This window comes from Schistocerca piceifrons, chromosome 1 (genome assembly GCF_021461385.2).
Source record: "Schistocerca piceifrons isolate TAMUIC-IGC-003096 chromosome 1, iqSchPice1.1, whole genome shotgun sequence".
Lineage (NCBI taxonomy): Eukaryota > Metazoa > Arthropoda > Insecta > Orthoptera > Acrididae > Schistocerca > Schistocerca piceifrons.
In genome coordinates this window covers 707,618,322-707,640,428 of record NC_060138.1, presented here as the reverse complement: position 1 = coordinate 707,640,428, position 22,107 = coordinate 707,618,322, and the positions used below count along the sequence as shown (strand labels likewise).

Here is a 22,107-nt window from a genome sequence, read left to right as displayed (position 1 = left end):
TGTGTTTATGATGCAACAGTATGACTCTCACTCTTGAGAGAGCTATACAGGGTGTTACAAAAAGGTACGGCCAAACTTTCAGGAAACATTCCTCACACACAAATAAAGAAAAGATGTTATGTGGACATGTGTCCGGAAATGCTTAATTTCCATGTTAGAGCTCATTTTAGTTTTGTCAGTATGTACTGTACTTCCTTGATTCACTGCCAGTTGGCCCAATTGAAGGAAGGTAATGTTGACTTTGGTGCTTGTGTTGACATGCAACTCATTGCTCTACAGTACTAGCATCAAGCACATCAGTACGTAGCATCAACAGGTTAGTGTTCATCATGAACGTGGTTTTGCAGTCAGTGCAATGTTTACAAATGCGGAGTTGGCAGATGCCCATTTGATGTATGGATTAGCACGGGGCAATAGCCGTCGTGCGGTACGTTTGTATTGAGACAGATTTCCAGAACAAAGGTGTCCCAACAGGAAGATGTTCGAAGCAATTTATCGGTGTCTTAGGGAGCATGGAACATTCCAGCCTATGACTCACGGCTGGGGAAGACCTAGAACGACGAGGACACCTGCAATGGACGAGGCAATTCTTCGTGCAGTTGACAATAACCCTAATGTCAGCGTCAGAGAAGTTGCTGCTGTACAAGGTAACGTTGACCATGTTACTGTATGGGGAGTGCTACAGCAGAACCAGTTGTTTCCGTACCATGTACAGCGTGTGCAGGCACTATCAGCAGCTGATTGGCCTCCACGGGTACACTTCTGTGAATGGGTCATCCAACAATGTGTCAATCCTCATTTCAGTGCAAATGTTCTCTCTATGGATGAGGCTTCATTCCAACGTGATCAAATTGTAAATTTTCACAGTCAACATGTGTGGGCCGACGAGAATCCGCATGCAATTGTGCAATCACATCATCAACAAAGATTTTCTGTGAACATTTGGGCAGGCATTGCTGGTGATGTCTTGATTGGACCCCATGTTCTTCCACCTATGCTCAATGGAGCATGTTATCATGATTTCATATGGAATACTCTACCTGTGCTGCTAGAACATGTGCCTTTACAAGTACGACACAACATGTGGTTCATGCATGATGGAGCTCCTGCACATTTCAGTTGAAGTGTTCGTATGCTTCTTAACAACAGATTCGGTGACCGATGGATTGGTAGAGGCGGACCAATTCCATGGCCTCCATGCTCTCCTGACCTCAACCCTCTTGACTTTCATTTATGGGGGCATTTGAAAGCTCTTGTCTACGCAACCCCGGTACCAAATGTAGAGACTCTTCGTGCTCGTATTGTGGACAGCTGTGATACAATACGCCATTCTCCAGGGTTGCATCAGTGCATCAGGGATTCCATGCAATGGAGGGTGGATGCATGTATCCTCGCTAATGGATGACATTTTGAACATTTCCTGTAACAAAGTGTTTGAAGTCACGCTGGTACGTTCTGTTGCTGTGTGTTTCCATTCCATGATTAATGTGATTTGAAGAGAAGTAATAAAATGAGCTCTGACATGGAAAGTAAGTGTTTGTGGACACATGTCCACATAACATATTTTCTTTCTTTGTTTGGGAGGAATGTTTCCTGAAAGTTTGGCCGTACCTTTTTGTAACACCCTGTATGTGTTTTTCAGATATGTATAGTAGAAAATTTTGAAGCTTTTTAAGTTATTCTTCTTCTCCATGTCTTTGCTGTTACTAAAGTTGCATGTGTCAGATCTTCCTCAGCCTCCAGTGTTTTACAAGCCTGTGCAGAACCCTTAGACTGCTTTACAAGTTCTGAGGTATGACTCACAAGCTGGAGACAATTACTTGTATTTTACAGATAAGAATGTACTGTTTTCTGCTTCTGTATCTGCTCTTTCTTTTCAACGTAACCTGCTTGGTTTGGCTCATTCTATGTCTTATTAATAAATTTGGATTTATGCGCTAATAGTTAAGTGACAGACTTGTGATTGTGTCTGTACCTCACATCTATCACAGCAACATTGTAGCAGAGACAGTGCTCTGGATGACCATAAGTACATTTTTGCTATTTTGTGCTGCATCACTAGGAAGTAGAATATCATTTGTCAGTACAGATTCAGTAGTATTCTGGTACACTACAGAAATGATGTGAAACTGTGATGGGGCTTCATGGAAACTGAGAGAGTGGAGGACAAGGTGCTAAACAAACCTAAACTAATATAGGACAATGTGTTATCAATGATGGGTATAATTGTATTGACTGCTATGAATGTGAGTTATGTCAGTCAGGACAATACAGGAGTGGAAGTTGGCAGTGCAGGAACAGGATACATAAGGACAGTGAACTTACAGTAAAACTTCTGAGTGCAGTACCGAAGAAATGAGTTGGCCTAATAGTGGACCTGAAAATGGTATGTACACATACTGTGGTAAAATAGCACTGAAAACTGTCAAGAAAGGGAAGGGCAACAATATGTCTCAGCTTAATGTGTGCAAAATTGAGTGTAATAAATCTACTGTAGCACATGAAGGAGAATCCAAGGAATCCATCAACTTAGTCTCAAAACAGGTGTCAGTAATGATTGTCAAGAAGATTGAGACAGTTTGGGGAATACAGAAGAGATCAAAAGCAGTGGAGAGATGAGTGTCCCCAACCCAGGGAGTTCTCATGAGATGGAAAAGCAACATACCACAAGAGTAGACAAAATAGACAGGGGTTGACATGATGCCCACCAATATGGGTTAGATGTTTGTTGTCCATTTTTGGTACATGCTGAAGGGATGTCTCAGCCTCTGAACAGTTCTAAGTATAATATTGATTGTCAGTAGGTAAACTAAACTGTGAGGTGATGCCTAGAGTAAAGATGTCATTATCAATATACCTATGAAAAGTAGAAACCACATGTAGATTGAGTTCAAATTGGTGCAGTGGGTGAACAGTGTTGGAGCTAAGGCAAACCACAAGCTAGCAAACCTTTGTGTACCTCATTTCCTTGCCATCAAGGGCCTGATAGGATAAATAGATTTTAATATCACCAATGAAGAAGTTGTGGGGAAACTGACTTCAGATGTGAAAATTCTTGATGTTCACCATATCCTGAAACAAAAGTCAAGACTTGGAGAAGTTTAATATGTCCCATCCCAATCAGTTAAAATTACTTATGCTGGCCTACATTTTGAATATGAGGTGCACCATAGTTCCTTATGTTCAGAATGTCATGCACTGCTATAAATGGCTTTGATATGGTCACATCTAGAAATGGTGTTGCAGTGGCGTACAACATGCAAAATGTGCTAGACAGCACAACATATCTGAATGCAGCTTAAGGAAGTTACTAAATATATGTACATACCTGCTTCTGCATTGCACCTGCAGTGCAGCCACCACAGACTCAGCTGGCCTCAAGGGTCATTCTGCTCAACAGCAGCCAGCCACACATGCAGAAAGTACCAGAAGGCATAGACACATTGATTGATTTGTTTATTGCTCCATTTCATCATTTTTGTATGTAGTTACAAACTGATATTGGACAAGTCAATTTTTGTGAATTGATGAGATGACACAACATGAATTTATGTGATGGTGCTGAATTGTATATCCACTACAACATGAATGAGATTACATACATAAAACTGAAATCAAATGGATGCGTACAGATTAATGTTTTCGTGCTCTTCTCATGAACTTATATCAGTTTTCTAGTTAAAAAGCAAGAGGATTTTTACATCATTGTGTTAATCACATCTTCTCTTCTTCTTCCCCTCTCTCTCTCTCTCTCTCTCTCTCTTTCTCTCTTTCTCTCCCCCCCCCCCTCCCCCCCCCTTTTCCTGCCCCACCTCTTTTTTTTTTTTTTTTTTTTTTTTTTTTTTTTTTTTTTTTTTTTTTTTTTTTTTAAAGGAAACAAATTTACTCTAAATCATGAATCTTTTTCTTATGAATTAGCAAGAATTAATCTAAATAATTATAAATATGTACAATTTTGTGGCATCTCCGTGGCTATAGTTTACAGCTTTTGCATTTGTACAATTCTTGGATCCATATTCCAAGAAATTTAGTGCTGTTTACAGTTTCTAAATCTTTGCCAGATAACATTATGACAGGGCTTGAGGGGCGTATACTTTGTGTGTATGTAAATGCATAGTTACTGTCCTTTCTGCATTTATTATAAGAATGTTTCTGGAGAACCAATCAGTTATGTGTAACGTACATACTTTGATTTCATTCTACAGTCTTCCTTTTAATCAGAATGTTGGTGTTGTCTGCAAATTTAAGGGGTTTCTGATTCTTAAGTCATTTATGAACAGCAGGAGTAAGCTTGGACCTAGAGCAGTTCCTTGGGGCACACCATATTTAACATTTTGTTCCACTGGCTGGTACATATGTATATTATTTCCTTCTTGATATTTAAGTTCCACTATTTGTTGTCTTTTGTTCAGGTATGATTGTATATACAAGTAAGTAACAAGCAGTGGCCACAATCTGTTGTCTAAGTGTCCAGAGACTTCAGTCACAATCTACCTGTTCTAACACCCCTGATAGTACAGAATCCATTCCAACCAGTTTCATCATTTGCTAGTGCAATCCTCATTTGACAGTTTGTGTGACATGTGAACGTCCTCACTAATACAGCTCAGTCAGGTGCAGTTGCAAAAGATTTAAAATATCATATTGTGAGAGTGATTGAGACACATTCCGTTAATCTCTTACAGAATAGTGGACAGTAATCCTCTGAAAAAAGTTAGGTTTTGAAACATTCCATCAGTCAGTTGTAACAGGGTAAGCTTGTGCCATTTCTTGATGGAATATGAAATTCATACTGGTAGAAACTTGGTTTCAAATGGAAAAGAACTTCTGAATGCCAGGATATAATGTTGTACGTAAAGACAAAGAAGATGGATTTGTGGAGTTGTTGTACTAACCAGAAATAGTGTGGATTTTAGCTGACTAACTATGGATAATGGAAATAATCCCTTTGAGGTATGTAATATTAGAACACAAGCATAAAATACTAAACATCTGTTGTGATATTATACTGAGCCCCATATTCTGAAGTTGACATGTCATCCATAGTTTGATGGCTAAGATCATCTACCCAGCAGTTGTCAGGGGAGATTTCAATTGTCATATTACACCATGGGGAACATTAGAATTGACCAGATTGGCGTGTTGTAAAGACAGCAGTGACATTGATACCATTCAGCCCTCATGGCAGGCGAAGGATGGAGAAGGTAGTGCCATGGAGGGATGATGCATGCCAAGCTGTAATTTCAGAAGGGAAAGAAGTGCTAGGAGCATACAAAAGCATAAAAAAATTTAGTAGGGAAGAAAACTTCACTCAGGAGTCAGGCACAAGTGAAAAGAAAACTTAAAGAAAGGAAAAGATGCAGGTGAGCAGAATGCTGTAGTAAGTCAATCATCAGGCCCAGTAATGACAATCTGGAAGTACATTCATCAGTTCCATATCACTAAGGATGCTCCCCCTCCCCCCCCCCCCCCCCCAAAACTGACAAACCATCTAGTGATGGAGGAAATACTGTCTGAGATAATCCCTCCAATCATTAGAGAAAGTGACCGAACCTGATCAAATCAAAAATGCAACCTTTTGCATTAACTGAGTTAGAAGTAGCAGTCAAATCATTCAAAAGTACAGCACCCCTACCAGATAATACTTGCTTTCCCGTGATCAAGTTCGTGCCTTTTCGGGCAAACATATGTTATTACAGACCTTAAACACTCTGTGAAAGGATCACATTAAGGGTACATATAGGAATATGATACATATTGCTTCCATTTTAAAGAAAAGGAAAGGTGCATCAGGAGCTGATTCACATAGACCAGTATTGTTGTTATCCTGTATACATAAAATTTTGAAACATTTGATACAACAGCATTTGGAATAGTGCCTAGAGCATTTTGAACTACACCCAACTTTCAACTAGGTTTCTGGCATGTACAGTGCACAACCCTGCCTAGAGCATTTTGAACTATACCCAACTTTCAACTAGGTTTCTGGCATGTACAGTGCACAACAGATATGTTATTGCAGCTCTGGTTGTATCATCCTATGAATAAATATTTAATGACACTTTATACAGACTTGAGTCATGCATACAACAAAGTCTTGTTACCTGTTCTTGCTCTAAAACTGAGAAACTTGCAGGTACCACAAAGTTTTGTCTGCAGACTTCTGTCCCTGTTTCAGAAAAGGATGTTAATAATGTTTTTGGATCAGGGCACTATCAGACTGAAGATGACCAGCACAGGACTGGCACAAGGATCACTTCCCTCCCCCATATTGTTTAACTTCTATATCAGTGACTCCCGTGTATCTTATCAGATAGAACTGCTATACTCCTATATGCCAAAAAATTGTGTATTTATGCTAATGATGCTTCCTTGGAGGCCATTAAAAATAACTTGAGGAAAACAATACATCACTTCAGGCACTGGTTACAGAAGAAGGAAAACAATACATCACTACAGACACTGGTTACAGAAGAATGAATTTATCATTTAATCTGGTAAGTCAGCAGGCAGTATATACACAAAACACACATTCAAAATGATTGAAACCATATAACTAGGTGCGTTCCTGATTCCCTTTAAAGGATGTGTTCAATACCTAGGCTTTCATATGAAGAACGAACTTTGATTATGCTGTCATAGAACCCATATAGAAGCCAAGAGAGAAAGTTCTCTGAATATACCTCATGCCACAACAGGAAACACATGGAGTATGGATCCTGTAATAGCTGTACATATGTATCGTGCACTCCTGTGCTCTCAGCCAGATTATTCTTATTATGTTGGATGGCACAGCCTTCAGATAACTGCTGCAGATTATCATCAGGTATCAATACGAGGCACTGTGACTATGCATAGGAGCTCAAGGATCTAATCTGACAAACACACTTTTAGTTGAAACAGTGGAAGCACCTATACTGTTACGTAAGAAAATACCTCAACAGAATTTTTTTTTTTTTCTGAAATGCCAATAGTGCTTTGGGGATGTGTTGAAAAATGAAATTTGTAACTTACCTTTGCATGAAAAATTTCTTTTTTTCTTCTCTTCCCAAAATCTCTTCAAGAATTTGCTGTATTTTTTCTTGTTTTCCTCTTTGCACTATTTTCAGTGCATTTTAGCTCCTTTTGATGATATGTGATTTGCAACTGGGAATTCAAAGATTACAGTTTCTTTGATGATGTCTTCTGTGATATTCTTTCTCATAAGTCCCACTTAACATCTTTTAACCAAATAATATTTACCTTTTATTATTATTATTATTATTATTATTATTATTATTATTTGGGAAAACTGGTAGTAGCCAACATCAGGAAAGATCAGTTTGGATTCTGGAGAAACATAGGAATGTGGGGGAAATACTGACTGTACAACTTGTCTTAGAAGACAGGCTACGGAAAGGCAAACCTATGTTTATAGCATTTATAGCAAGCTTTTGACAGCGGAGTACTCTCTTTGAAATTCTGAAGGTAGCAGGCATAAAATACATAGACGAAAGGCTATTTAGAAATTGTGCAGAAAACAGGGCAGTTACAAGAGTCAAAGGCATGAAAAGGAAAATGGGGGTTGAGAAGGGAATGATACAGGGCTGTAGCATATCCCTAATGCTATTCAATCTGTGCACTGAGCAAGCAGTAAAGGAAATAAAAGAAAATATTGGAATAGGAATTAAAATTCAAGGAGAAGATATAAAAACTTTGAGGTGTGCCAATGACATTGTAATTCTGTCAGAAACAGCAGTGGACCTGGAAGAGCAGTAGAATGGAATGGACAGTGTCTTGATAAGAGGATATAAACGATGTGATCAAAAGTATCCGGACACCTGGCTGAAAATTACTTACAAGTTCATGGCCCCTCCATCGGTAATGCTGGAATTCAATATGGTGTTGGCCCACCCTTAGCCTTGATGACAGCTTCCACTCTCACAGGCATACATTCAATCAGATGCTCAAAGGTTTCTAGGGGAATGGCAGCCCATTCTTCACAGAGTGCTCCACTGAGGAGGAGTATCAATGTTGGTTGGCGAGGCCTGGCATGAAGTCGGCATTCCAAAACATCGCAAAGGTTTTCTGTAGGATTCAGGTCAGGACTCTGTGCAGACCTGTCCATTACTGGGATGTTATTGTCATGTAACCACTCTGCCAAAGGTCATGCATTATGAACTGGTACTCAATCGTGTTGAAAGGTGCAATCACCATCCCTGAATTGCTCTTCAACAGTGGGAAGGAAGAGGATGCTTAAAACATTAATGTAGGCCTGTGCTGTGATAGTGCCATGCAAAACAACAATGGGTGAAAGCTCCCTCCATGAAAAACATGAGCACACCATAACAACAACACCTCCGGATTTTACTGTTGATACTGCACACACTGGCAGATGACGTTCACCGGGCATTCGCCATACCCATACCCTCCCATCGGATTGCCACATTGTGTGCAGTGATTCATCACTCCACACAACATTTTTCCTCTGTTCAATCATTCAGTATTTATGCTCCCTACACCAAGTGAGGTGTTGTTTGGCATTTACTGGCATGATGTGAGGCTTATGGGCAGCCACTCAACTATGAAATCCAAGTTTTCTCACCTTGCACCTAACTGTCATACTGCTTGCAGTGGATCCTGATGCAGTTTGGAATTCCTGTGTGATGGTCTGGATAGATGTCTGCCTGTTACACATTATGACCCCCTTCAGCTGTCGCCAGTCTCTGTCAGTCAACAGTCGAGGTTGGCCTGCACGCTTTTGTGCTGTAAGTGTCCCTTGACATTTCTACTTCACTATCACATCAGAAACAGTAGATGTTTAGGAGTGTGGTAATCTTGTGTACAGACATATGACACAATTGACACCCAATCACTTGACAATGTTCAAAGTCTGTGAGTTCCGTGGAGTGCTTCAGTCTGCTCTCTCACAGTGCCTAATGACTACTGAAGTGGCTGATATGAAGTACCTGGCAGGTGGCAGCACAATGCACCTAATATGAAAAACATAAGTTTTTTTGGGTGTCTGGACACTTTTGATCACATATTGTAAGATGAACACCAACAAAAGCAAAACAAGGATAATGGAATGTGGTTGAATTTAATCAGGTGATATTAAGTGAATTATATTAGGAAATGAGAAGTACACGAGTTGTGTTATTTGTGAGACAAAGTAACTGATGATGGCTGAAGTAGAGACAACACAAAATGTGTGCTGGCAATGGCAAGAAAAGCTTCTCTGAAATTTTTAAACATCAGACATACACTGATCAGCCAGAAAATTATGATCACTAATCTACTAGCACTATAAACCCATCTGGGTGACAGCAGAATCTTCTGGCAAGGACTGACTGCTAGTCAGATGCACATATGGTGCATTTAGTATCATTGAGTGTGCTGTCCATGTGTAAATGGGGAAGGCATGCGATTTATATGAGTTTGACCGAGGGTAGACTGTGATGGCCCAGCGACTTGGTATGAGCATTTTGGAACCTGCATGTCATGTCGGGTGTTCGAGGAGCGATATGGTGGGTGTTTTCAACACGTGTTGAAACCAAGGTGAAAACATGTCCAGACATCATGGGGTTGGGTGGCCACCGCTCATTATAGATGTCGAACATTGTAGGCTAAGCAGTCTGGTAAAACAGGAGAGGCAGCAAACAATGGCAGAACTAACATCAGACTTTATTGCTGGGCAGTGAACAAGTGTGTCTGAACATGCAGTGCACAAAACACTCCTAATGATGGGCCTCCTCAGCCGATGACCCATACATATGCGAGTGTTAACACCATGACATCAGCAATTACAACTGAAATGGGCACATGAACATCAGCACTGGACGTTGGTCCTGTGGCAGAGCACTGTATGGTCTGATGAATCCTTATACCTTCTTCATCATGCTCACAGGAGGGTGCAAATCCATCATCTTCCAGGGGAACAGTTCCTAGACACCTGTACTATGGGACAGAGACAAGCTTGCAGTGGCCCCATTATGCCCTGGAGAACATTCACATAGGCATCCATGGATCCAATTGAGTTGGTGCAAGGCACCAGATGGCCAAGTAGTACCATACATCACTTCATGATGATCATTTTTTCCGACTGCAGTTGCATTTTTCAACAAGGTAATGCACAATGTCAAGTCCAGGAGTGTCATGGAGTGGTTCAAGGAACACAGTGGTGAGTTCAAATTGATGTGCTGCCCCCACCCCCTTAACTTAAGGGAATTAGGAGACTTTTATGTGTGGATGCAGTGCCAGCTCTCTCCAGTGACCTACCAAGGCCTCATTGCTTCCATGTCATGAGGTGTGGCTGCTGTTATCTGTGCCTAAGGTGGACATACCAACTATTAGGTAGGTGGTCATAATGTTCTGCCTGATTATATACATTTAAATGTTAGGAAGTCTTTTCTGAAAGTATTTTTAGCGTGTGTAGTTATGTATGGAAGTGAAACATGGACAATAATCAGATTAGACATGAGGAGAATAGAAGCTTTTGAAATATGATTCTACAGAAGAATGTTGAAAATTAGATGGATAAATCACCAAACTAATGGGGAGGTGCTGAAAAGAATTGGGAAGAAATGAAGTTTGTGATGCAACCTGACTGGAAGAGGGGATCACTATATGACACTTTCTGAGACATTAATGGATCACCAGTTTAGTACTGGAGGAAGCTGTGGTAGGTAAAAATTTTAGAGGGAGACCTAGAGATGAACACAGTAAGTACATTCTTGGAGATGAAGAGGCTTGTACATGATTGAGTAGCACAGACAGCAGCATCAAACCAGTCTTCAGACTGAAGACCACAACCACAACAACAATAGTAACGACCACAACATTATTATTATTATTATTATTATTATTATTATTATTATCTTTTTTACAATCAAATATTTTGTAAGTCACTTTGGAATTTGTTTTGGGCAATTAACTATTCATTAGCAAAATATTAAGTGTTATTTTTCTGTAACTTTTGATGAAGTATTTTATAACTGAATCGTGAAGTTTTAAAATCTGGTCATGTGATAGTGTTATGTGCTGCATTATGTCCAGAGTATGGAGACAAGGTGACAGCATCTGATTACTACATAAGAGTATTTTACAATGTTTCTCAGGTACTTTCTCGTTGAGATCATGTAGTCTTACACACATAGCATGAAACAGAAGTTATTCTCTTACCTTCCTCAGCTATTTGCTCTTTTCTCCACTAAACAGGATACCTGTGGTTCAGGAAATAACTCCACTATCCAAATAGAAGAGTCCCTGGAATCAAACAGCTGTTTATCCACTTAATTTCTTTCCTAGTTGTTCTATTTTTACAACACATGACAAACTAAAAAAAAATATGAAAAAGTTCAGCAAATATGCTGTAGCTAAGTATATGACATTATCCCAGGACTCCCAAAGGTATGTCTGGGGGAATATCAATCTCCCAAGTGATACTTGGGAGATACATAGACCACATCAATGAATAATATTAGCCACCAAAGCAGCAGCAATTTTAGCATGATCAAAATGGTGTAAAAGGAAAGCTGAAAATAATGAATTCTGAAGTTCTGCATTTCACCTCCTTTATTTGGATTAAAACTGTTGTATAAGATGTTACTTGAAAGTGTTGTATAAAGTGAAGATTAATGACTAATATCAAAATGGGAAATATGAGCATGGCCTGAGAAGTAATACCTCCAACTGTTTTATGTGACAACTCTTAATGCTTTTTAAGTAAAACAAACTTTGTTAACATTCTACATCTTTATTCTTCATGTCTACATACACTCCTGGAAATGGAAAAAAGAACACATTGACACCGGTGTGTCAGACCCACCATACTTGCTCCGGACACTGCGAGAGGGCTGTACAAGCAATGATCACACGCACGGCACAGCGGACACACCAGGAACCGCGGTGTTGGCCGTCGAATGGCGCTAGCTGCGCAGCATTTGTGCACCGCCGCCGTCAGTGTCAGCCAGTTTGCCGTGGCATACGGAGCTCCATCGCAGTCTTTAACACTGGTAGCAAGCCATGACAGCGTGGACGTGAACCGTATGTGCAGTTGACGGACTTTGAGCGAGGGCGTGTAGTGGGCATGCGGGAGGCCGGGTGGACGTACCGCCGAATTGCTCAACACGTGGGGCGGGAGGTCTCCACAATACATCGATGTTGTCGCCAGTGGTCGGCGGAAGGTGCACGTGCCCGTCGACCTGGGACCAGACCGCAGCGACGCACGGATGCACGCCAAGACCGTAGGATCCTACGCAGTGCCGTAGGGGACTGCACCGCCACTTCCCAGCAAATTAGGGACACTGTTGCTCCTGGGGTATCGGCGAGGACCATTCGCAACCGTCTCCATGAAGCTGGGCTACAGTCCCGCACACTGTCAGGCCGTCTTCCGCTCACGCCCCAACATCGTGCAGCCCGCCTCCAGTGGTGTCGCGACAGGCGTGAATGGAGGGACGAATGGAGACGTGTCGTCTTCAGCGATGAGAGTCGCTTCTGCCTTGGTGCCAATGATGGTCGTATGCGTGTTTGGCGCCGTGCGGGTGAGCGCCACAATCAGGACTGCATACGACTGAGGCACACAGGGCCAACACCCGGCATCATGGTGTGGGGAGCGATCTCCTACACTGGCCGTACACCACTGGTGATCGTCGAGGGGACACTGAATAGTGCACGGTACATCCAAACCGTCATCGAACCCATCGTTCTACCATTCCTAGACCGGCAAGGGAACTTGCTGTTCCAACAGGACAATGCACGTCCGCATGTATCCCGTGCCACCCAACGTGCTCTAGAAGGTGTAAGTCAACTACCCTGGCCAGCAAGATCTCCGGATCTGTCCCCCATTGAGCATGTTTGGGACTGGATGAAGCGTCGTCTCACGCGGTCTGCACGTCCAGCACGAACGCTAGTCCAACTGACACGCCAGGTGGAAATGGCATGGCAAGCCGTTCCACAGGACTACATCCAGCATCTCTACGATCGTCTCCATGGGAGAATAGCAGCCTGCATTGCTGCGAAAGGTGGATATACACTGTACTAGTGCCGACATTGTGCATGCTCTGTTGCCTGTGTCTATGTGCCTGTGGTTCTGTCAGTGTGATCATGTGATGTATCTGACCCCAGCAATGTGTCAATAAAGTTTCCCCTTCCTGGGACAATGAATTCACGGTGTTCTTATTTCAATTTCCAGGAGTGTATTTATTTCTCTACATAGTCACTCTGGTGATGAACGTATATATCTCCCAATGAGAGGACAGTTTGTTGATACTGTCACTGTAGAATATTTGACTTTGTTGATGGAGCCACAACCTCACCTCTTCTTGCTCTGCATCATCATTATCAAAATGAAGTCCTCAAATGTGTTCTTTAAGTTTTGGAAACAGATGAAAATTGGATGGGGCAAAATTGGGACTGTATAGAAGACAACCCATGGCATTGAATTGTTGCAGCTGTGGCAGAGCTTATGCAGTCTGACATTGTCATGCTGAAGGAGTCTGCCATTGTCATGCTGAAGGAGAGTGTTCTCCTTGCATAGACATGCTCTTAAAATTCAATCTTTCAGGTTCGTTATGGTCTCACAGTGCCTTGCAGAGTTTATGGTGGTGTCTTTAAGCATGAATTCCAAATTCACTACACTTTGAACCTCCCAGAACACTGTGAGCATCCCTTTGCCTGCTGATGGCATGCTCTTGAACTTTTTTGGTGTCAGTGATCATTTATGGCAAAACTCCACTGATGCTCTCTTGTTTTCAGGGTCAAAATTTTGAAACCTGCTTTCATCACCTGTCAAAATGTTGTTAAGGTACCCATCATCTTCATGCCCAAAAAACAAACAAAATTGTTGACAGATGTCCACTCTCATCTGTTTCATATTAGGTGCAAGCATTCTAGGCACCCACAGTGCACACAGTTTCCTGTACCATAGTTCTGCAATAATGGGTTGTACATGTTCTCATAATATGTCAAACTTACCCAAGAGCTACATCTGTGTTGTCCGATGATTTTCTCTGATGAGTTCATCAAACCACTTTCAAAAAATCTCATCATTTGCCATATGCGGTCATCCATTCCAGGCTGTGTCAGATACATTGAGGTCAGCACCACTGTTTCCTTCATTACAAGTGCAAACAACCCAACATCATACATTACTGATGTTAATACAATCATCACCACAGACAGTTTTTATTCTGTTATGTATTTCAAATGGAGGTACATTTTCTGAGATTAGGAACTCAAATACAGCACACTATTTCTCATGCACCAATATAGTTATGTTACACACCACCATGTTACATGCTACAACTCAGAGCCCTCTAGTGGCAGGGGTTGTACTTTATGTCAAAAAAAGTGGAAATGTCCACCTAGTTATATGCAAGACATGTAACACCTCAACCAATGTTGAGAACAGAATAAAAATTTCAGAGGCATTATTTCTCAGTATGCCTTCAAATATATGTGATGAGAGAAAATGACCGCTGAAGTGAAATGGAGCTACACTATTTGGAAATCTAAAAATATGTATGCATTCAAGTCTGGATACCATGTGATGTTGACGATGATAAGATGTGTGGGCACATGACAGCAAGGTCTTTAATGCCCCCATGAGACGTCAAAGAAATGGCTGCATAATAGTAAGTGGTATCACATTGTTGTGAAAGCATATGTAAGGTTATTCTGAGGACATATAAGGTAGTTTTTTTATGAAGATAAATTTAACCAGCCAGAGGTCAGTGCAAAATACAAAGGCAGATTTGAAGGAGTAGTAACACAAATGATAATATTAAGCAACAAAGGAGACTTAAAAGACTTGGGGAATAAGAGATCAGAGAAGTCATAAAATAAGTAGACAAGATGCAAATAAAAACCTGTAAACAATAGGGCAGAATTACACGGCATAAACAAAGAAATTGTACAATGAATTTTTGATGCGACATAGCATGTTTGCTTGCATTGCATACTGTGTCTTACATTCCAACAGTATCTTGTAATGTCAAACACAACATGTATAATACGTACTTGTCAGTACTGTTTGAATATACATTTGATGACCAATTATGGTCATCTGAGACAAAACAGTAGTTAGTATAAAGTTGTACCCTATCATTAGGTTGCTACTAAAGCAGTAAGCACTTTATAAACATACAGGAAAATTAAAATTTTGTGATTAACTGGAGCCTCAGTCTACACATATTCCTTTTGTGGTTAATGTTTTTGCAGCTGAATTTTCTAAACATGTTTCAGACATTGACTGAAACCTTCACCATGTCACTATGTATTCTGTAGAAAAGTTACAAGTCTCTCCCACAGTGTTGATATTCCCACTGATTGCTAGGCTTCCCTCATCTTGGGATGCTCTTTGCAAAATTAATAAAGGAATAGGGAGATAGTAACATACGTATATTTTGATCCAGTGTCTGAAATGGACTTGGACAGACCCATTATATAAGCTTTCTGCATGACAAGCATATGCCTTGTTTGAAACTGAATTCCAGCACAGTTTTAATTTGTCAAGTATGCTTGACTCATCAGTTCAAGACAAGTATCCAACCAATTTATATGATGAGTCCTCTTCAATATCTTTTTAACTGAGTCTTTGATTTCATATTGGATTTGCTCCATCAGAATGCTAGATGTAACATAATGACTATCACTTTATAAAGTAATAACAAAGTTTTTCTTTTTGTGCAGTTAGAAAAACAACCAGAGGAGTACAATGAAGATGATATAAGAGCAGTAAAAGAGTATGAAGAAAAGGTTGCTTTTCTTATGAGTGAACGTGAAAGGTATCGACAGATGTTGGAGTCAGAATTCAAAACACTTTCAAATACAGTTAGGGTAAGAAGTGATCCCACTTTATACTTAAAGCAAGGTATATTTTTTGTGTCCATTTCTGTAACAAAAACTTATTATTATTTCTTTTAATAGGAGGGAATGCTGAAATTTGATAATCAACTTTCTGAGTTATTTCTTTTAAAGATTTTAATACAGTCTTGCATAGATCAAGCAATGCTCAAAATACTGAGAGCACGACAGAGATGCCATCAGAGAATGTTATTAGACAGGCAGGAGAAAGAAATTATGTAAGTAAAGAGGTACTACTTTGTATTCATACCTATATGTTACATAGTGAATAATTTTGAAGTAAAGCTAACAACTCACTGAATAGTAGAGGTGTTGCATCATTGACAGGCATGCAAACAAGACTGGAAACTTCACTAGCTTTTTCAAAGTAGAGCATATGTGCAAACGCACATGCTCGCACACAACACACACACACACACACACACACACACACACACACACACACACACACAGACAGACACACACACATCTGTGCACCTACATTGTGTGGCTGAATTCACAATTCAGCTGCCCTAGAATAGTGTGTGTTGGTGTGTGTGGGGGGGGGGGGGGGGGGTGGGCGGGAGAAGGGGGGGGGGTGTGCTCAATCTTGGATAAGGTTTTGTTCAAAAACTAGATAAATTTTCAAGTTTGTTTGCATGCCTGTCAATGATTCAACGTCTCTACAGTTTGGTGAGTTGTTATCTTTGCTCCTAAGTTACGCACACTCTTCTAGAACTTTCCATACCATATCCTAAATGTTACTATATGGTTCAATAAGTACTCGGTGCTTATAATTAAAGTGCGGCTACTCACAAATGCCCGGTGTGGCCCAGAAATATTACATGTCAGCAAAACTTGATAAGATATACCAACACGTTGATGTGGGAACAATTTATGCTGGAAAACAAATTAGTTCAAGTTATGGCCATCAGTTGCAAATCTGTTGCTGTACACTGGTATGACATCAAAAGTATCATTTCAAAAGCCATAACTTGAGGGAACAGTATGGCTATCGAGAAGACAGACCGTTTGCTGTTAGTGAAACTGTGTGTGATTATGTGAACAGCAGCAACTACAGTGATGCATTGAGAGAGCATCACTGACTGAAAGGTCTGAGGAGAGGCCCAATGGCATTAAATGCTTTAAAGAATATGATAAAGAAATTCAAAAATTGATGTGGGACCTGGAAGATGAAGGCATCCTATCCTAGTGGAAGTTATTGACAGGGTTACTGTTGCTGTGACTGATCCCGCAGCACATGTTCCAGTTAGTGCTAGTACTCATACAGTGACATGAGAATTGTCTAATCCATGTTCAACAGTGCGGAAAGTATTGCAGCCTATTTTACTCTAGTACCATTGTAAGATCCATATGGTGCATGAACTGAAAGATCTTGATCTATAGCAACATTCTGAATTTGCTGTCCAGTTTCTGGAATGGATTAAAGCTGGACATTTGGTTGGACAGTATTCTATGGAGGGACGAGGCACAAAATACACTGCAGGATACAGTGAATATACAGTACTGCCAAATCTGGGATACTGTTGAATCACATGTTGCCCATGAAGAGCCATTGCATGTGCTGTGTGTGATTGTGTGGTGTGGATTCATAAGTCCCTTTGTCTACAGTCTGTTCTTCTATGAAGAGAATCCACCCAGAGGCCTGTCAGGTGTACTGTAATGTCTGCACATTATTGAGACCTTCATGTACAGCATGTGATTCCTGCTTTCAAAGAGCATAACTGTGTGGAAACCACTGTTTTCATACAAGATGAGGCAACACCTCATGTTGCTCATCCATATCTGCTTAATGCAATCTTCGACAAACATTTTATCTCCAGAGTTTTTCCAAATGCATAGTCTGCAAGACCACCTGATCTGAATCAATATGATACTTGGCTCTGGGGATACCTGAAAGTGTTTACCAGGGACAAATTTGGTCTCTAGCTGATCTGAAGGCCAGTATGCAGAAACACATTGCTCAGATTCCACCAGAATCATGTCATTTCACAGATGCAGCATGTCTCAACATCTCCAGCACTCATATTGAACAAATTGTGTAAGTGGTGGTTAATAATAAAATCAACATTATGCCTTTCTCACTTGTTTGAACTTTTCTGCCCTCGTCTTCTAACTAATCCATTACATAAGGAAATATTTTTATATGTCTGTCTTAAATTCACAGTGCCAGATTTGCACCTGGTGGCCAAAACTGGAACTAATGACTTTTTCCAGCATAGATTTGTTCCGCAATTACAGCTCACACTGGACCTCTGCAAGTCTCTGCACTTTAATTAAAATAGAGGATATGTATTTAAATGATCCTTTCATATGATTAAAAAAAATAAAATTAAAAATAAAAAAATCTCTAGTAAGACGGCTATAAATAGTTAAAAAGCTTCTTTATATATGGTATTGAATTTTTCTGCATGGTAACTGTTTTCTTTGAGCAAAATTCAACAAAATTGTGTGTGAAGTACCTTTCTCAGGCTGTTAATGCAAATAAATCACATCTTGGCACCAATGGTGTTATTATTAGTTCATCTTCCTTTCAACTTAATTTCAGCTGCTTTCCACAAATGTCAAACTGAAAAGTTATTGGTTCTAGCAGGGATGCAACAATGCTAGATTTTTCACAGCGTATAAATCTTCACACTTATCACTATTGGTAATATCATAGTTACTGCACAGAAAAGCAGTGTTTTTCAATAAGAACATCTTCCATCCAGTATTTCAGACCAATAAAATGCCTTGCATAACATGGAGTGAGATGCTAATATGAGGATAGTGAGAAAACAGTATAAAAACAAAGGGAAGTTGAAACTGAAGGAAGAAAAAAGATAAACCCAAAAAGCTGGTGTGCTTGCTATGAAAAGATGGAGTGATCTCAGTGTTCACTTCAGCTCTGCCATGATAATGTACTAGTGAAAAATCAAATTAAAATCAGGATCTGACTTTCTATACCCAAATACATGATAGATGCTGGTAACATTAAAAAATGCATTAAACAAAGCTTCATCTGCATTTTCTTTGAAAATAAATATCCCTCTAGAAATACCTGTAACCCCCCCAAAACCGAGAGACATCATTAATTATTCATAAAATACTCAACTGTTATTTCATTACATGCTAATCAGTAATGTAATCCTACATATATTATGGTTCAATAATGTAAACGAAGAGATAAAAAAATATCTACTCATCAAGCAATGGCAGGGGGAACATACGCCCAAAAGGATTTAACTTTTACAAGCTTTCAGAGCCAGTGGCTCCATCTTCTGGTAGATAGCAACCCTCCTTACCCTTAATTTTGAAAATTAAATTAAAATTCCATCTCACATTCATGTGGTCTCTCAGGTATTAACCATTTGGCATCTTTGTTAATATACATCTCCTTAATCTTCCTGAGTACAGGGATACAGGGTGCAATGCCTTACAGTGTGGCATCTTTTCTGTCACATAGGGCACCTCACAAACCAATGAAATTTCTTTTTATCCTTATTATACTTTGCATTCAACAGGTGGCCTTAAAAACAACACCAAATTAACTATGTTATATCATCTATCAAACAGGTGTTCCTTTTTTTTGCTTATGCAGTTCTAGTTAACCTGCTCCATATTTCTCCTCTTCCATTGTTTTTCACTTTTCTCCCGTAATAGGGCATTCTATTCATTGCAAAAAGTGATCATCTGTTTATCCCTTCTGGACAAATACACTTGTGTTGCCAGATGTGACATCACATATACAGCAGTTTTTCAAACTCTTTTATCATGTCAACTCACTTTGTATGCTGCTAAATGTGAAAATATTTCTGCTATCTTTCAGACTTTTTATTTCATTGGGCAAATTATCAAAATGTTCTATGGACTGAGTATTACATTCCTTTCTATGCCAAACTTAGAAAGAAGTGCAAATTATTTTTCCTTCTGGTATTGTATAGGTGAATAGCACACTTTCAAACTGCAATGGGTCATTGAAAAGAAATTCTGTGAGTGAATAAATGTAAAGCAAGGCTGTAGGTAATACTCCCAATTGTTTAAGCAGATGCTTGCAATAGAAATGTTACTGAACTGCCCATATGTTTTTTGTATAAGTGAAGAGCTACAGCCAAGAACTTAAAACCTTAAATCTTGTTTATTATTTTCTTTTGATAAACTATTTGATAGTAGGTTGGATATTTTTGGCAGTACAAGAAATGTGTTGAATTTAGAACTGGCATTAGGCTCATTGCAGAATTCACCCTCATCAACATTTCTTAAGCACACTTTTTGCTGCACCATACAGATAAACATATCAACTCAGTATCAGTCTCTCTCTCTCTCTCTCTCTCTCTCTCTCTCTCTCTCTCTCTCTCTCTCTCTCTCTCTCTCTCTCTTCCCTGCCCCCCCCCCCCCCCTTTTCCTCCCACCTATCCCCCTTCTCCTAGCTCATATCCTGGATGTGCTCTTGTGCTTATTCCAATTAATGAATTTTTATGCCAACCTGGTGTGCTCACATTGGAGAATATTTCAGCCAAGAATAAAATCAGAAGTGTTTTGACTTCAAGAAAAAGGATGAAGAACCAGTCTCTCTATGCTCCTCTATGCAGTCCTTTAGTTTTATTTCCTTCGGTTGCCTAGGTACAACATCTGGGACATGGTTATCTGTTTTCTTTATATAATCTGTTGTAAAAAGTACATTCTTGCAATAAAGCATCAACTTTGTGAGGTGATCCTTCAACAACTGGTTTTTCATTGGAAAAGTTAAGACGCACAGTGGCCCACTTAAGATGTCTGTGCAGAATACAAGGTTTGCATGAATATGTAACACTGCATTGAATCACATTTTTAGAGAAGTACAGTAAACATGGAAAATGAAGAAGAAAGTGGAGTACAGAGTAAAAAATATGAACAAAGTTTGAAATTATACTAAAGTTATTAAATGAAATAAATGTCTTTAAACGGCAACACTCTTCAATATTTAATAACTTACAAACTGTTTGTCATTGAATATTAGCTGAAATCTAACTACTGTACCTGTGATGGTTTAGTCACAACATCTGCAAGCTGTTTCTTTGTATCAACACTTGATATGCTAGTTTTGCCAACAGTGACTGCTTTGTGGACATTTAAATCTCTTATTTTAATGGGCTTTGTTATTCAGTCAAACTCCAGATTCTTTGTAAGTTAAACTGTATCTTCTCTGTAAACTTTTAAATTGGGCACTATGTTAAGCTGACTGAGGTCAATTAGGTGAGACATTTAATCCAGATGTTTTCTCAGCTACCTCACTAGCTGTAACACTGTGCCTCTATTGTGCATATAGCAATTGACATTTGTTAGCAATTGATCCAGTAACACAGGCATACCAGATTGCATTATGATATGTTGGATTTTCTAGCATCTTAAGTACAACTGGTACTGCATGTACTGTATCACATACAATTCCACACATCAGAACCAAAAGAACCTCCACTGCCTACCTGTAAGACAACATTAAAGGATCCTTCTTCTGTATTTTGAGATGCTAAAGGCCTATAATCACTCATCGAAAAAAGTTCCTTTTTGTGTAATGAAACTGAATGATTTGCATGCATCCATCTTCCTTTTGATGAATTTTGAAATAAAAGAGCTTCCACTATTTGTATGTAAGGGAAAACAACATGTGTGACCCTTCTTCTGTATCACCATCTTTAATTATTAGATATGCTAGAGGCTGCAGGGTTGCAGCTACTCATAGCAAAGTATTCTGAAATATTCTTCGCATAATGAAACTAACAGATTTGTGTACAACCATCTTCCTTTTAATGAATTTTGAGGTCCACGTAAAATGAGACTGGCTTTGTAGTAATTTTGAATGCTTCCTTCAAATAACTTAAGAATCTATGAAGTTCATACTCACTGTTAGCCACCATTGAGCCATCATCAACATAAAATACAAATAATACTTTATTAGAAACTGGGGTCCACAGAGAAACTGGGATCAGTTTCATTTCCTTCAAATCCCTACTCAATTATGTAGCCATTGATACTTTTATTCCCTCAAAAGAGTACTTGTTTTATTTCATAAAGACCTATCTTCAAATGAAAAACTGTATCAGTACCATCATTATATCCCTCAAGTTGTTTCATGTAGTTAGTCTCTTGCAAGACACCATAAAAAAGCAGTGGACCTACTCATCTATGTGAGTAAGCTTCATATTTTCATTTGCAGCAATATTCGAGTGTTTGAATAGTGAATGTATGTGTTACAGGCTTAAGAATATCGCCATAATCAATACCTTTTTGCTGTGAAATACATTA

At 39.5% G+C, this 22,107-nt stretch overlaps 1 protein-coding gene across 1 annotated transcript in view; it reads left to right on the top strand.

The window, feature by feature from the left end:
• The window catches only part of LOC124770136 (cilia- and flagella-associated protein 43), a 216,912-nt gene that overhangs the window by 23,804 nt on the left and 171,001 nt on the right, over positions 1-22,107 (top strand). Inside the window, exons 7-8 of the mRNA XM_047249188.1 lie at positions 15,670-15,816; positions 15,907-16,061. Of these exons, the coding sequence (XP_047105144.1) occupies positions 15,670-15,816; positions 15,907-16,061 (302 nt within the window). The remainder of the gene's footprint in view (positions 1-15,669; positions 15,817-15,906; positions 16,062-22,107) is intronic.